Source organism: Pseudorca crassidens, chromosome 10 (assembly GCF_039906515.1).
Source record: "Pseudorca crassidens isolate mPseCra1 chromosome 10, mPseCra1.hap1, whole genome shotgun sequence".
In the NCBI taxonomy this organism is placed as follows: domain Eukaryota; kingdom Metazoa; phylum Chordata; class Mammalia; order Artiodactyla; family Delphinidae; genus Pseudorca; species Pseudorca crassidens.
Genome location: NC_090305.1, coordinates 74,997,514 through 75,014,750, shown reverse-complemented (window position 1 = coordinate 75,014,750; position 17,237 = coordinate 74,997,514). Strand labels below are relative to the sequence as shown.

At 39.8% G+C, this 17,237-nt stretch overlaps 1 protein-coding gene across 9 annotated transcripts in view; it reads right to left on the bottom strand.

Moving 5' to 3' along the window:
* Positions 1 to 17,237, bottom strand: part of CCDC66 (coiled-coil domain containing 66) — a 54,649-nt gene that overhangs the window by 1,478 nt on the left and 35,934 nt on the right. For 8 of the 9 annotated variants that reach the window (XM_067754821.1, XM_067754823.1, XM_067754822.1 and 5 more), the window contains 5 exons: positions 3,900 to 4,390; positions 3,238 to 3,278; positions 2,188 to 2,429; positions 1,832 to 1,947; positions 132 to 442 (listed from right to left, as the gene is read on the bottom strand). In XM_067754821.1, the coding sequence (XP_067610922.1) occupies positions 356 to 442; positions 1,832 to 1,947; positions 2,188 to 2,429; positions 3,238 to 3,278; positions 3,900 to 4,390 (977 nt within the window). In that variant the 3' untranslated portion in view covers positions 132 to 355. Of the gene's footprint in view, positions 1 to 131; positions 443 to 1,831; positions 1,948 to 2,187; positions 2,430 to 3,237; positions 3,279 to 3,899; positions 4,391 to 17,237 lie in introns of those variants that run through there. The other variant, XM_067754825.1, reaches the window with a different exon arrangement.

Genomic DNA, 17,237 nt, shown 5'->3' with positions numbered 1-17,237 from the left:
ATCTTTTTATAGAGCAAAATATCTAAGTGATATTTTAATAAGCTACATGTAAAAAGTGTGGAAGAACACTGTAAACTCCAGACTGTGTTAAGGTAAGTAGATCAATACCTCAATACCCACATTGTGATGAGCAGAAAAAAAATTTTTTTTTTTTACTACTTTTTTACAAGTGTCTTGTTTTATTGTTTTTTAAAAAATATATATACACACATACTTTACTACATAATGTACAAGTTTTAAATAAGCATTTTAAAAAGAAATCTAGGCTATTTGATAAATACAGTTAAGCAACAACCAATCTCACATTTCATAATTTGGAAGACAAATCAAATGTAAAGGATTTGATTTTCTACATTTAAAACGAAGAACTAAAATTCTCTTCTTGATTTGCAGCTAAAGGCATGAGATTAGTTTCCAACTCTCTTTGCTTCTGGAGAAGGCCCTGAAATCGTATTGATATGTTAGTACGGTGTGCAGCAGACGGGCAAATTATTCCTATTTTACCTTTCTCTCTTGTTAATACAGAACTATATTTACTTTGAAAACACGTATTACGCTCAGTTACTTTGTCATGTTCAACTCAAGAATTTTCAATTTTTACACCAGACTTTCTCACTTGGATACTGTGCAGCTATCACACATTTGTAAGATTATATTTTTAGCCATACAACCAATAGAAATGACCTTTCTTAAAACCATGTCTCCTAACTGTGGGGCTGAACACCACCTCTTTCCTTTTCCCTAAATGCTCTTAAAATGGTCATAAGTCTCCCTTTAACCATCCAGTGTTTATCTTGACTGCATTAACCTTAGTGGCTAGTTAGTACAAGGCCCTGCTGAAGTAAGATATGGTCACTAAGGTGTATACATCACATTCCTTTCTCTTAAGCTACAACTTCTGTCTCTACTAAGCTAGAATATACCTTGTCACTTTAAAAAGAGGTTTAAGTAAAATCTTCACTGTGTGAATTACCAAGCTTGAGTTAACAAAATTCAATCCACATGTAACCAAAGCTACAGCATTTAAAAAACTAAGGGACACTTTATAATCCTGGGTTAGTGGGGGTGATTTTCTAGTCCTATAGATCAACAATTTGAAATGCAGGAGGCATTCATAAATGACTGGACATGGAAAAGGGTAATCCTAAAACTACAGTTTATTTTCCCCAAATACACAAAGTATACTGTGAATCAAAGCTAATCGCAAAACCAGTTTTGCAAGTCTTTTTTTTTTTTTTAAGCACAGGGACAGGTGTTTTTTTTTTTTTTTTTTAAGGCCAGCTGGTAGAGAACAGTTATAGCCTTAAATATTGGATGTGTTACCTGATTTTATTTTTATCTGAGCAGATAATGAGTCAAAATTGGTCTGGGAGAAAAAGTAGTCTGGTAAGATTATACCTGTAATTTCACATTATATTACTCTTCGGGACTTGTGTCAAGTTCTATTCCAAACACGGCCAACACGTTCATTTAAAAAAATGTGAACTGCATTACTAAGAATTAAAGCATAACTGTATTTATTTTCTGCCTTTGGTTTTAGGGCCTTATTGATCATGCTTTGCCATTTCAAATGTATGCCTTTTTTCATTAAATAAAGTTGTCTTAATATTCAAAATGTCTCATGATTTCATGCTGGAAAGAAACAGTCTTAGAGATGGCAATGTGAAAGAAATAGAAAGTTGTGTTTTTTTAAAAAGAATCAGCACCTGTACATTAAACTGACATGTGGTGAAGTCACATAAGTCGTGTAACCAACGATGTTTAGTAAAACTGGTAAAACACAGCCCTCCACCAGAAAATGGTCACATCCAAACTTTGGAAGAGCTCATACCTGTCTCAGTTCTGACAGTCCCTTAAGGATTGCTTGCTGTCGATCCCTGTTTTTCACCAAGTTAGGATTAAGAAGTGGGTCCCTGAGATGGTCAAAAAGCTGTTCTTGGTCACAGTCTGAAGCCAGATAAAAATGACAAAAATTCAAATACATTTATAATATGAAATAGCCCTATGCTATAACATTCTATGGATTCATTAATAAATTTATATCCTAGGAAAGCACCAAGTAGAATTTAAGTAATAAATATTCAATAAAAATTTTAATAATTGACTCCAAAAGAGAAATTTTTTTCTACCTCTCTTGGGGCAATTTGGATTTTTAATTGGGGGGGGGGTACACTTATATTTACTTACCATGTAGATTTTGGTACTGAGGATCCTGGGTTAAAGGCCTAGACAGTGGTGCATCTGGATCAAGGTAATAGATCTCATTGGTTCGGACATAGGGAATAAAATGAAATGGTTCAGAAAACCCAGGTGATAATTCTGTTTGACTGTCTCCTGAGATCAGATCCTCTCTTTCATAAGTACTGTTTTTTAGTGTCTGAGTTTGCTGCGTTCTGTTTTTCACTGCCAGAACTGGTGGTGATTGAGACCTGTATTTTTCCAAAAAGCACAATAAGGGACTTCTTAAAAAGCATGAATGAGAAACTATTTTATTTTAGATTAAGCATATTCTATTCTTCAATCACATTTCAATTTATTCTAAATGTACCTATAACACCTTTAGGAACACTATATGTAAGAGGCTTGAGTTCTATGATACCATTTCCTAAAACAGGGCAACAAAATGGGATTAATTTGGGGTTTACTAGTACTTGCTGAGGATTATATATATGCTAGAACAGGGAGAAATTTACTAGCTTCTGAGGATCAACACTACCTGAGTTAATTTAAACCTAATGTTTCTCCTTAGATAATTCACTATAAAATAATATACTTACCGCCTAAAACTAAACTTGCTATTAGAGCCATATTCAGAGACAGCTTAAACCAGCTGGTTTGTGCACAAAAGTAGAGAATAAAAATTCTAACAATTTAAAATCTCCCACTGGTTAATTTCTCATTATCCCTACCAGTCATTTATTCCCTACCCCCTCAATCCAAGCAGAACGTCTATTCCACTGCTGGCATATCTGGAAAATCAAAACTGTTAAAGTCTGAAGATAACAAAATATCACCCACATTCCTGCTTAGGATGCCTAGGTCCAGTCCAATTTGGACCTTCAAATTCTAGGTAAAATGCCAGACACCCTTTCCCTTAAACCTCTATTCACCTGAAGTCACAAACTTTCCTGTTACTGTCTTCACAGACATGCATACATGCTTGATCTCACCTATATTTTGAGCAAGTATTTTATATCACACAGAAAGCACTAAGTAGCTACGGAATCCATAACATACCTTTCCTTGTTGAAAGAATTAATTATCTGAGGTTCTTCTTCCTAAATGATAGACAGGAGAGACAGGAGTTAACAGTGTTTCCATACGTCCCCACAAATGTTTTTAGTGGTTGTTGAAATAATCTGAGGATAATATTTGAGTAACACATACTGGATAATAGGATAGGAGAGGCTTGGTACTTCTCCAGAGTCAGAGAAACCAATCCAGTAATTCCTGACCTTGTAAATTATCCTGTCTATATGGACTATAAACAAGAGTTTTGAATGGGTATCTGAATAAAGAATAGCATTAATCTATACAGGGTTTAAGTGTAAACTTTTTCTGTAAAGGACATAGTAAACACTTGGCTTTGTGAGCCATGTGGTCTCTGTTGCAACTACTCTAAACTCTTCTTGCAGCATGAAGCCAGCCACAGACAATAGGTTAAAAAAAAAATGAGCATGGCTGTATTGCTAAAAACTTTATTTGCAAAAGCAGGCAGCACGATGGATTTGCCCATTGGCCATAGTTTGTTGACCCCTGCTGTAAACTACAGCAAATTTCTAGAACTCTTATTCACACCCAGAATAGCCCTGTCAAAACATGCATGTGTGGAACTGTATACTCATTCTAAAAACTTCGATACATGCTTTAAAATATTTTTCTAGACAGAAGAGCTTTACCTTTTTGACTAGCTGCCACCTGAAACTTGGTTCAGTTTCTTGAGATGAATGAAGAACATCTGGTGAAGTGACTCTATTTTGAGAGAGGTGTCCAGGATTATTTCTTTCTACCAAATGAAGCAGTTCCATCTGCCTTCTTACTCTTTTTTCTTCTCTCAGCTTTTGAAGCTGTTTAGGGTACTTTTCTGATGCTGGAATATACCGTCTCAGTGGTTTATTTATATTCCAATCAGGCCTTTTAGGACACTTCTTCATATGTTTTGTTTGTTTCTCTGTTCTTGTGAACTGATTACACTGGTCATTATAACTGTTTTCTTTTTCTAAGTTGGCTCCGTTATCATGACTTACTAGTTCTTGCTTGTTCTTCCTAGTGTTAAACTGTTCATTAAATTCTGCAGGAATCTCAGGAGATGAACAGTTTATAATTTCCCTCTCTATTACCGATCCACAGCATGATTCTATATTGGTAAATATGCCAGCATTTAAATCATCTAAAAGAAAGTTTCAGATGATTAATTTTTTAAAAATTGTGGTAAAACATACATAATGCAAAATTTACCATTTTAACCATTTTTTCAAAGGCATTAAAACTGCCCTCTAAAACTCTGGTTTGAAAATTGAAAAAAAAAATTCTATACCCACTAAACTCCCCATCCCCCGCTTCCTGCCAGCTCATAGCAACCACCATACTAATTTGTCTCTATGACTGTCTCTTTTTGTGACTTCTGTTAGCATAATGTCCTCAAAGTTCATCCAAGTTGTAGCATGTGTCAGAATATCCTCCTTTTTAAGGCTGAATACACACACACCATAAAACATTCCATTGTATGTATATACCACACTTTTGTTTATCCATTCATCTGCCAAGGGACACTTGGGTTGCCTCCACCTTTGGGCTATTCTTCAAGACCTTACTTTTTTCAGTTCTTCTGACTACACCCAGAAGTGGAATCGCCAGACCATATAGTAATTATAAATTTTCTGAGGAAATGCCATTCTGTTTCCTTTAGCAGCTGCACCATTTTACATTCCCACCAACAATGCACAAGGGTTCCAATTTCCCTAAATCTTCCATTAAAGCAGTTTTAAGTGTACAATTCAGTGGCGCCAAACACACTCATGATGCCACACAATTCCAGACCCCATCGTCACCTCAAGCAGAAACCCTGCACCCACTAAGCAGTAACTCCCCATTCCACCCTCCTTCCCAACCCTCAGCAACTTCCACTCTACTTTCCACTTCTGAATTTGTCCACCCAACCCTAAATTCCTTACACCAGTGGAACTATACAATATTTTTGTCTCCCTGCACAACTGCCCCCCCGCCCCTCACGTGCAGCTTATTTCACTCAGCGTAATGCCTTCACGGATTATTCAAGCTACAGCACATATCAGAACTTCAGATGATTCGCTATTTTTTTATTTTATTTTTGGCTGCGCTGGGTCTTCGTTGCTGCACATGGGCTTTCTCTAGTGGCGAGCGGGAGCTACTCTTCATTGCGGTATGTCGGCTTCTTACCGTGGTGCACGGGGGAGCACGGGGTCTAGGTGCGCCGGCTTCAGTAGTTGTGGCACACGGGCTCAGCAGTCGTGGCTCGTGGGCTCCAGAGCACAGGCTCAGTAGTTGCAGCACACAGGCCCAGCTGCTCTGCGGCATGTGGGTGGGATCTTCCCGGAGGAGGGCTCGAACCCGTGTACCCCGCAATAGCAGGGCGGATTCTTAACCACTGTGCCAACAGGGAAGTCCTCATCTAACTTTTTAAATGTCTGTATCTCATATACCATCATGCTATGCCTCCAGGCCATCCCTGAATCACATATAACCTTTTACTTTCTTCCATTTTGAAAACAGGAAAAGTTCACCATTCAAACATCTAAAATCTCCTTAAAATTTACATAATGTTCATGATTATATATGTGTTCAGCTATCACAACAATTGAGCAACAAAATTACTTCGTTGCTCAAAAGACTTTTTTTCACATATGATTAAAATTTTAAATTCACAATTAGGTAAAAAAAAGTCCAATTATTGCTGTGTGTTATTGCAGACTAGAGCTGGCCAGGACTAATCCTAGTAAGGCTGCCCAGCCTACATCATTTTCATACTGGATATCCTTTTTTGCCACTCTAGACCCACTTTACACCTTTCTCTCCCCGGCTCTCTGACCTAGCAGGCTGACTGGTAAGAACCTTATCAATGGGTTCCTGGGTCCTCTGGTTTCTGTTTCTGTCAGGAGTGTTCATATGCAGATTATAGGAAGGGAAAAGAGTGAATTCAGGATACTTATCCCACTGGCTCATTCCCTGTGAGCTGACCTCAGGCTGACTCTATCCCTTTACCAAAGGTTCCCCTCAAAGTTACCTCTATACAACGCTTGTCTTCTAGGTTCTGGTAACAAGTCAGTTGCTACTAGCACCAGAGTCAAAGCACTACTGCTGTTTTCCCTCACATCCACTCCTTTGAAAATAGTCTCTTTTTAAATAATCCATCTTTAATTATTCTACTTTGGGACCCTGACTGATTAAATTGCCTTAGAATCACCCAGTGATAATATACATAATTTCATGGTCTTAAAGACCTAGTTGGACTTTTTTTTTTTTAGTTTGACTTCCTCTTAAGTGATGTGTAGGATTTATATAATTTTGTTGTTTATCTGGACATAGAGAAGGGAGAAACCACATTCTTCAAGCTTACGAGGAAACTATAAAAAAAAGTTTTGTTTTTTTTAATAAACTAAACAGGTTGCTTTACCCAATTCCCTTTTCAAATTCCCTTCTACCTTCTGTCATATTATGTAATCTGGTGTCGTACTGAAGATCTAAAATTAACTGGCAGAAAGAGTGGTATGTTAGAGGATGGATTTCCATTAAGACATTCTGGGCTTGGGGCTCAGCACTAGCCAACTCCAGAGTAGCTTTTTGATATTTCTAGAGGAACATTAATATTATCTCCTAACTTATGGCCAGCCAAATTGGTTTTTGTCTCTTGTTAAGTTACCAAGGGATCCCCAAGACCACAAATAACTGACAGGAGGGTCCACTGGTAATTAGTTTAAAAACTGAAGGTCTGGTTCAAGGTGGTGACCTAGGAAGATCCTGAACTCGCCTCCTACAGACACACTTGAACCTATAGTTACATATGGAACAATTTCCTCTGAAAAAAACCTAAACAACTGGCTGGGCGACTCCTACACATTGCCCAAGTCTGGCACACCATCAAAGCAGGTGGGAGAGGCTGAGACACAGTCAAGCCACAAACCCCACCCCTGTGCTGCAACCCACAATTGGGAGGGAACTCAAAACCCAGCGCTTTTCCCCAAGGAGATAAGGGTTTGAACCCCACATTGGGTACCCCCACTTTTAAGATCTGCACAGAACAGATAATCCCCCAAAACACACAGCACTGAAAACCAATGCGGCTCATGTCCACAAGACCCACAAAGCTATAGCAAAAGGGAGAAACAGCTCTTAAAGGGCTCACTTACCTCAGGGCCCAGTGCAGAGGCAGCTGATTACACCCAAATGTGAAAGAGGCTCATTTAAAAATATGCTGAAGCGTTGGCCCAAGAGGTAGGAATGTAACTTAACACATCTAGGGGCTTGCTGGAATACTCTTGGGATGGGGGTGGGGATGAGGATGGTGGGCACCACCTGTTTTTTTTTTTAAAAGAACCACTAGGCCTTTTACTCCCACCTTGCTGTCCCTGCCCCGGCTGTTACACTGCCCCCTGCCCAACTTCAACATGTACAGCAAACCCTCAGCAAACATCATTCTCAATGGTGAAAAACTGAAGGCGTTTCCTCTAAGATCAGGAATAAGACAAAGATGTCAACTCTAGCCACTTTATTCAACATAGTTTTCGAAGTCCGAGCCACAGCAATCGGTAAGAAAAATAAATAAAAGGAATACAAATTGGAAAAGAAGAAGTAAAACTGTCACTGTTCACAGATGACATGATACTATACATAGAAAATACTAAAGATGCCACCGGTAGACTACTAGAGCTAATCAATGAATCTGGTAAAGCTGAAGGATACAAAATTAATACACAGAAATCTCTTGCATTCCTATACACTAACAATGAAAGAGCAGAAAGAGAAATTAAGGAAAGAATCCCATTTACCATTGCAACAAAAAGAATAAAACACCTAGGAATAAACCTACCTAGGGAGACAAAAGACCTGTATGCAGAAAACCATAAGACACTGTTGAAAGAAACTGAAGATGATACCAACAAATGGAGAGATATACCATGTTCTTGGATTGGAAGAATCAATATTGTGAAAATGATTATACTACCCAAAGCAATCTATAGATTCAGTGCAATCCCTATCAAATTACCAATGGCATTTTTCACAGAATTAGAACAAAAAATTTAACAATTTGTATGGAAACACAAAAGACCCCACACAGCCAAAGCAATCTGCAAAAAGATAAATGGAGCTAGAAGAATCAGGCTTCCCAACTTCAGACTATACTACAAAGCTACAGTAATCAAGACAGTATGGTACTGGGACAAAAACAGAAATATAGCTCAATGGTACAGGATAGAAAGCCCAGAGATAAACCCACACACCTATGGTCACCTAATCTATGACAAAGGAGGCAAGGATATACAATGGAGAAAAGACAGTCTCCTTCATAAGTGGTGCTGGGAAAACTGGACAGCTACATGTAAAAGAATGAAATTAGAACATTCTCTAACACCATACACAAAAATGAACTCAAAATGGATTAAAGACCTAAATGTAAGACTGGACACTATAAAATTCTTAGTGGAAAACATAGGCAGAACACTTTTTTTTTTTTTTTTTTGTGGTACGCAGGCCTCTCACTGTTGTGGCCTCTCCCGTTGCGGGGCACAGGCTCCGGACGCGCAGGCTCCCCGGCCATGGCTCACGGGCCTAGCTGCTCCGCGGCACGTGGGATCCTCCCAGTCTGGGGCACAAACCCGTGTCCCCTGCCTCAGCAGGCGGACTCTCAACCACTGCGCCACAAGGGAAGCCCCAGAACACTCTTTGACATAAATCACAGCAAGATCTTTTTTGACCCACCTTCTAGAGTAATGAAAATAAAAACAAAAATAAACAAATGGGACCTAATTAAACTTAAAAGCTTTTGCGCAGCAAAGGAAACTATAAACAAAACGAAAAGACAACCCTCAGAATGGGAGAAAATACTTGCAAACGAAGCAACTGACAAAAGATTAATGTCCAAAATATACAAACAGCTCATGCAGCTCAATATCAAAAAAACAAACAACCCAATCCAAAAATGGGCGGAAGACCTAAATTGACATTTTTCTCCAAAGACATACAGATGGCCAAAAGGCATATGAGAAGATGCTCAACATCACTAATCATTAGAGAAATGCAAATCAAAACTACGAAGAGGTGTCATCTCACACCAGTCAGAGTGGCCACCATCAAAAAATCTACAAATAATAAATGCTGGAGAGGGTGTGGAGAAAAGGGAACCAACCTTTTTACACTGTTGGTGGGAATGTAAATTGATACAGCCACTGTGGAGAACAGTATGGAGGTTCCTTAAAAAACTAAAAATAGAATTACCATATGACCCAGCAATCCCACTACTGGGCATATACCCTGAGAAAACTGTAATTCAAAAAGACACATGGGACTTCCCTGGTGGCACAGTGGTTAAGAACCCTCCTGCCAATGCAGGGGACACGGGTTCAAGCCCTGGTCCGGGAAGATCCCACATGCTGTGAAGCAACTAAGCCCATGTGCCACAACTACTGAGCCTGTGCTCTAGAGCCCGCGAGCCACAACTACTGAAGCCCGCATGCCTAGAGCCCATGCTCTGCAACAAGAAAAGCCACCGCAATGAGAAGCCCGTACACCACAATGAAGAGTAGCTCCCACTCGCTGCAACTAGAGAAAGCCCACGCACAGCAACAAAGACCCAACACAGCCAAAAATAAATAAATAAATGTTTAAAAACAAAATAAAGAGACACATGTACGCCAATGTTCACTGCAGCACTATTTAAAATAGCCAGGTCATGGAAACAACCTAAATGTCCACTGACAGATGAATCGATAAAGAAGATGTGGTACATATATACAATGGAATATTACTCAGCCATAAAAAGGAACAAAACTGGGTCATTTGTAGAGATGTGGATGGACCTAGAGTCTGTCATACAGAATGTGAAGTCAGAAAAACAAATATCATATATTAATGCATATATGTGGAATCTAGAAAAATAGTACCGATGAACCTATTTCCAGAGAATGAATAGAGACATAGATGTAGAGAATGGATGTGTGGACACAGGTGGGATGAATTGGGAGATTAGGTTTGACATAAATACAGTACCATGTGTAAAACACATAGCTAGTTGGAACCTGCAGTATAGCACAGGGAGCCTTAGCTTGGTGCTCTGTGATGACCTAAATGGGCCAGATGCGGGGGCAGGGGAGGGAGGTCCAAGAGGAGGGGATATATGTATACATATAGCTGATTCACTTTGTTGTACAACAAAGTGTACAATATTCACTTCGTTGTATATTGTAAAGCAATTATACTCCAATAAAATAAATAAATAAAGTGACAGCTCATAAATTGGCTTTTATACAGTTTTGGACTATTCCAAGGATTACAAAAGCTTGAACTCAAGACAGGCTCTTCTCACTGAAATGAAGCAGTGGGATGAACTCACCTTGCAGTGCTAGTTTAAAAACTTAAGTCAAGTTGCTCCAAAGTTTTAAAGTCAGCAGGTGAAAAATACCTTAGATAAGTCTGAAATAAGGAATACCTTACATTGTACTGTAAGTGTTTATTATGTAAGAATAAATAAAAATGAGGTGGGAGAAGTACAGGTAGATGCATGCTAAGAACTACTGCCATTTTGAATACTAGCCAAAACTATTTTCCTTACAGATGTTTCTGTAAGAATTTTCTCTAAGCACTCTGTAATTTTAAGAAGTACTTTAATAAATGTTCTGTTTATACTCAAAAAAATATAAATAAAATTTTAAAAATTAAAAAACACTAAGCCTTTTATTCCCACCTTGCTGCCCCTGCCCCGCTGTTACACTCCCCACCCCCAGCTTCAAACGGGCGGCGGGGTGGGGGGGGGGAGGTACCATCTTCACAGCCACCTTCTGCCTTGCTATAGCTGGTACACGCCATCTTCACCCGCTCCCTTTACCCCATTTCAGAGTGCCAGTATCTCCTGAAGGGGAACTTTTACACGCATCTGGAGCCCTGGTTTTTACAGCTGTTGCCCCCTGATGGCCTGGCTGTGGAGGCAGGGGTTGGGGGGGGCAGAGGTGGGTCACATTCCTGGGTCCCATGAAACTGTAACAATCAGAGAAACAGTTCTTGGCAGATTATAACCCCCAGGACACTGCATGGACAGCAGGCTGAAACAAACCCCAGTCTTTCTGAGAAAGATTCCTATTTGCTTCTCCAAAAGGTTTGGCCTTAAGGGTAGGCTTCTAGTTTGGTACACATCTAGGGGCCTACGGACAAGCTCTCAGGGAATGGAGATCATTAGATGCAATCTTCACATTATTTCTCCGCCTTAATCCAGCTTTCCAGTAAGCTTATACCCTTGCAAGGTGCCCCAATTTTTGCAGCTGCCACCAGCAGACACTTCTACATCACCTGGTTCTAGTGGCCAAGCGCTCATGCTTGCAGGTCCCACAGGACTGTAACCAACGGAGAAAGAGTTCTTAAACAGCTACTACTGCCAGGGCACAGGAAGAGAAAACAGATGCAGGAGTTCAGTCTCTCTGTGAAAGAAGCCTATTAGCGTATCATAGCTACAGCCTGAGGGGCAGGCTCCTAATTAAACACCTATCTAAGGGCTGACTGTAACCCTTTCCAGACACCTTAGAGGTCAAGCACCATCTTCATACTCTCAGCTATGCTCTAGTCGTCCATTATCTCTTGGAGGGGGGCTGTTACCTGCCTATGGTGCCACAGGTTTTACGTCTTGTGCCCTGGTTTCTGCAGCTGCTGCCTGGAGGATGTCTCTTGATTGCCTGGCTCTGGTGACCAGAGGGGCTTGTGTTCCAGAGTCTCAAGGGACTACAACAATTGAAAATTATTGGCATGTTACCACCCCCAGGGCACTACACAAACAGGAAACTGAAACACATACACCCTATCTTTTCATGAAAAAGGTCTATCTGCTTATCCTGGAGCTTTGGCCTGAGGGGCAGGCTTCAGGTTTGGCATACATCTAGAGGCTTACTGAGGTGCTCTTAGGGATGTAGGCTGTTGGACGCCATCTTTGCACTTATCCTCTGCTTCACTACAGTTTGCTGATGTCTCCCAGAAAAGAGCTTATACACAAGAGCTTATGCAATTGTCTGGAGCCCCAGTTTTTGCTACTGCCATCCAGGAGACGCCTCCAGAATGCCTAACTCTGATGGCCAGTGGAGCTTATGCCTGCAGTCCCACAGGACTGTATATATTTGTATACTTTAAAAGACTACCTGGGGCTTCCCTGGTGGCGCAGTGGTTGAGAGTCTGCCTGCTGATGCAGGGGACACAGGTTCGTGCCCCGGTCTGGGAAGATCCCACATGCCACGGAGCCGCTGGGCCCATGAGGCATGGCCGCTGAACCTGTGCATCCGGAGCCTGTGCTCCACAATGGGAGAGGCCACAACAGTGAGAGGCCCGCGTGCCGCAAAAAACCAAACCAAACCAAACCAAACCAAACCAAGACTGCCTGCGAGTCTGGCTTCCAGTCAGCCTGAATCTAGGTGCTTAGATTTGGGACACTGACAAATCCTGGCACCTCCTCAACCACTGGGAGCTATTAAAAATAGACTATCCTGCACGGACAATCACAAAGGCTTGAGATACAACCAAAAGCTAGGGTAAGATTGAATGATAACGTTCATTTCCTACACAAGGCCACTCCTTCAAGACTGGAAGAGGTGGCTGTTCATTTAATGCAAAGAAACCAACAAAGAGAGTCAAGAAAAATGAAGAAACAAAGGAAGAACATGTTCCAAATGAAAGAATAAAGAACCTTAATGAAAAAGTGATAAGTAATCTACCTGATAAAGAGTTCAAAGTAAGTAATGATCCTAAAGGTTCTCACCAAATTCAAGAAACCAATGGATAAACACAGTGACAACTTCAGAAGAGATAAAATATAAATAGTACCAAATAGAAGCCACAGAGCTGAAGAATACAATAACTAAACTGAAAAATAGAGGGGTCCAACATCAGACTAATAGAAGCAGAAGAAAAGTTCATGAACCTGATGACAGGGCAGCAGAATTCATCTAATCAGAGTGGCAAAGAGAAAAAGAATTATAAAAGTGAAGACAGCTTAAGGGATTTATGAGACAACATCACGTGAACTAAAATTTGCATTACAGGGGGCCCAGAAGGAGACAGAAAAGGGACAGAAAACTTATCTGAAGAAATAATGGCTTAAGACTTCCCTCACCTTGGGGAAGAAAGCTCTGTGGAAACCCAGAGAACACTAAACAAGATGAACCCAATGGACCCACACACCAAGGCACAGTATAATGAAAATGTCAAAAAAGTTAAAGACAAGGAGAGACACTTAAGAGCTGCAAGAGAAAAACAACTTGGGCTTCCCTGGTGGCGCAGTGGTTGAAAATCCGCCTGCAGATGCAGGGGACATAGGTTCGTGCCCTCGTCCAGGAAAATCCGACATGCTGCAGAACGGCTGGGCCCGGCCACCGAGCTTGCGCGTCCGGAGCCTGTGCTCCACAACGGGAGAGGCCACAACAGTGAGAGGCCTGCGTACCGCAAAAAAAAAAAAAAAAAAAAAGAGAAAAACAACTTGTTATGTACAAAGGAACCCTCATAAGACTATGAGATTTTTCAGCAGAAACTCTGCAAGCCAGAGGCAGTGGCAAAAAATATTCGAAGTGTTTAAAGAAAAAAACTTCCATTAAGAATATTCTATCCGGGCTTCCCTGGTGGCACAGTGGTTGAGAGTCCGCCTGACGATGCAGGGGACACGGGTTTGTGCCCCGGTCCGGGAGGATCCCACATGCCGCAGAGTGGCTGGGCCCGTGAGCCATGGCCGCTGAGCCTGTGCATCCGGAGCCTGTGCTCCACAACAGGAGAGGCCCACGTATGGCAAAAAAAAAAAAAAAAAAGAATACTCTATCCAGCAAAGTTATCATTCAGAATCGAAGGAGAGAGAAAGAGTGTTTTCCCAGATAAGCAAAAGCTAAAGGAGTTCATCACCACTAAACTGGTTTTATAAAGGAACTTCTTTAAGCTGAAAAGGGTGCTATAATTAGTAGCAGAAAAACATATACAAGTATAAATCTCACTGTAAAGGTTAATATTAAAGGCAGTGGATTATTCACTCATAAATCTCATAAATCACTCATAAAGCTAGTATGAAGGTTCAAAGACAAAAGCAGTAAGAATAAATAGTTAAGGGACACACAAAGTAAAAGATATAAAATGTGACATCAAAAACATAAAACACAAAGGGGAAGAGTAATAATGTAGAGCTTTAGGTGGCATTCAAACTTAAGTTGTTATAAAGTTGGTAAGCCTCATGATAACCACAATGCATAAACCTATAGTAGATACACAAAAGATAAAGAGAAAGGTATCTAAGCATACTTCTAAAGAAAGTCATCAAAACACCAAGGAAGAGAAGAAGGGACAAAGAGGAACTACAAAACAACCACAAAACAATTAACAAAAGTACAATATATACATTCCTATCCTTAATTATTTTAAATGTGAATGGACTCAATTCTCCAATCAAAAGGGAAAGAATGGCTAAATGGATTAAAAAAAAAACCCCACACTTATCTTATATGCTGCCTACAAGAAACTCACATCAGATACAAGGACACACCACACACTGAAAATGAAGAGAAGGGAAAAAATATTCCATACAATTGAAAACCAAAATAAAGTGGGAATAGCTATATTTATATCAGACAAAATAGACTTTAAAACAAAGTCTGTAACAAGAGACAAAGAAGGGCATTTAAAGAGGTCAATCCACCAGAAAATATAACATTTGTAAGTATTTATGGACCCAACATGGGAGCACCGAAATACATAAAGCAAATATTAACAGACCTAAAGGGAGAAATAGATGGCAATACAGTAATAGTAGGAGACTTTAATACCCCACTCACATCAATGGATAGATCATCCGGAAAGAAAATAAATAAGCAAATAGCCTTTTATGATACATTAAATCAGAAGGACTTCACAGGTATATACAGAACGTTCTATCCAAAAGCAACAAAATCAATATACCACATTAACAAAGTGAAGGATAAAGATCATATAATCATCTCAACAGATGCAGAAAAAGCATTTGCCAAAATTCAACAATGGTTTATGATAAAAACTCTCAACAAAGTGGGTAGAGAGGGAAAGTATTTCAACCTAATAAAGGCCATATATGTCAAACCCACAGCTAAAATCATGCTTGATGATGAAAAGCTGAAAACTTTTTCAAAGACCAGGAAGAAGACAAGGATGCCCACTCTCACTGGTTTTATTCAACATAGTAGTGGAAGTCCTAGCAAGAGCAATTAGGGAGGAAAATGAAAGAAAAGGCATCCAGGGCTTCCCTGGTGGTGCAGTGGTTGAGAATCTGCCTGCTAATGCAGGGGACACAGTTCGAGCCCTGGTCTGGGAGGATCCCACATGCCGCGGAGCAACTAGGCCCGTGAGCCACAACTACTGAGCCTGCGCATCTGGAGCCTGTGCTCCGCAACAAGAGAGGCCACGATAGTGAGAGGCACGCGCACCGCGATGAAGAGTGGCCCCCACTTGCCACAACTAGAGAAAGCCCTTGCACAGAAACGAAGACCCAACACAGCAAAAATAAATTAATTAATAAAAACTCCTACCCCCAACATCTTAAAAAAAAAAAGAAAAGGCATCCAAATTTGTAAGGGAAAAGTAAAACTGTCACTATTTGCAGGTGACATATCGTATACAGAAAACTCTAAAGCCTCCACCAAAAAAAACCCTATTAGAAATAACAAATGAATTCAGTAAACTTGCAGGATACAAAATCAACATACAAAAATCTCCTGCATTTCTATACACTAATAATGAACTGTCAGAATGAGAAATTAAGAACACAATCCCATTTCCAACTGCAACAGTCCCAATTACAAGTACATAAAAAAGAATAAAATATCTAGGAATAAATTTAACCATGGAGGTGAAAGACCTGTACACTGAAAACTGTAAGACGTTAATGAAAGAAACTGAAGACGACTCAAATAAATAGAAACATATTCCAAGCTCATGGACTGGAAGAATTAATATTGTTAAAATGACCATGCTACCCAAAGCAATCTACAGATTCCACATAATCCCTATCAAAATTCCAAAGGTATTTTTCACAGAAACAGAACAAACAATCATAAAATTTGTATGGCACCACAAAAGACCCTGAATAGCTAAAGCAACCCTGAGAAAGAAGAACAAAGCTGGAGGCATCATGCTTCCTGATTTCAGAGTGTAATACAAAGCTGTAGTAATCAAAAGAGTATGGTACTGGCATGAAGACATACACATAGATCAGTGAAACAGAATAGAGAGCCCAGACATAAACCCATGCATATATGGTCAATGATTTTACAACAAAAGATCCAAAGAGAAACAACATTTTCTTCAATAAATGGCATTGGAAAAAATGGACAGCCACATGCACAGGAATGAAACTTGACCACTATTTTACATCATACACAAAAATGAATTAAAAACAGACTGAAGACTTAAATGTAAGACCTGAAATAATAAAACTTCTAGAGGAAAACTTAGGCAGTAAGTTCTCTGACACCGGTCTTGGCAGTGATTTTTTGGATTTGACACAAAAAGCAAAGGTAGCGTGAGCAAAACTAAACAACTGAGACTCCATCAAACTAAAAAGGTCTTGTACAGCAAAGGAAACCATCAACAAGATGAAAAAGCTGAATGGGAGAAAATATATACAAATCATGTATCATGTATTAAGAAGTCATACTATGCAACAGCAAAAAAAAAAATCCAATTAAAAAATGTGCAGAATATCTGAATAGACATTTTTCCAAAGGCAACATCTAGATAGCCAACACGGATATGTGAAAAGATGCTCAATATCCCTGATCATCAGGAAAATGCAAATAAAAATCACAATGAAATACCACCTCACACCTGTCAGAATGGCGATTATCAAAAAGACAAGAAATAAGAGCTGGTGAAGAAGTGGAGAAGAGGGAACCTTTGTGCACTGTTGGTGCGAATGTAAACTGGTGCAATCACTACGGAAAATAGTATTGGAAGTTCCTTAAAAATTAAAAATAGAACCATGTGATCCAGCAATCCCACTTCTG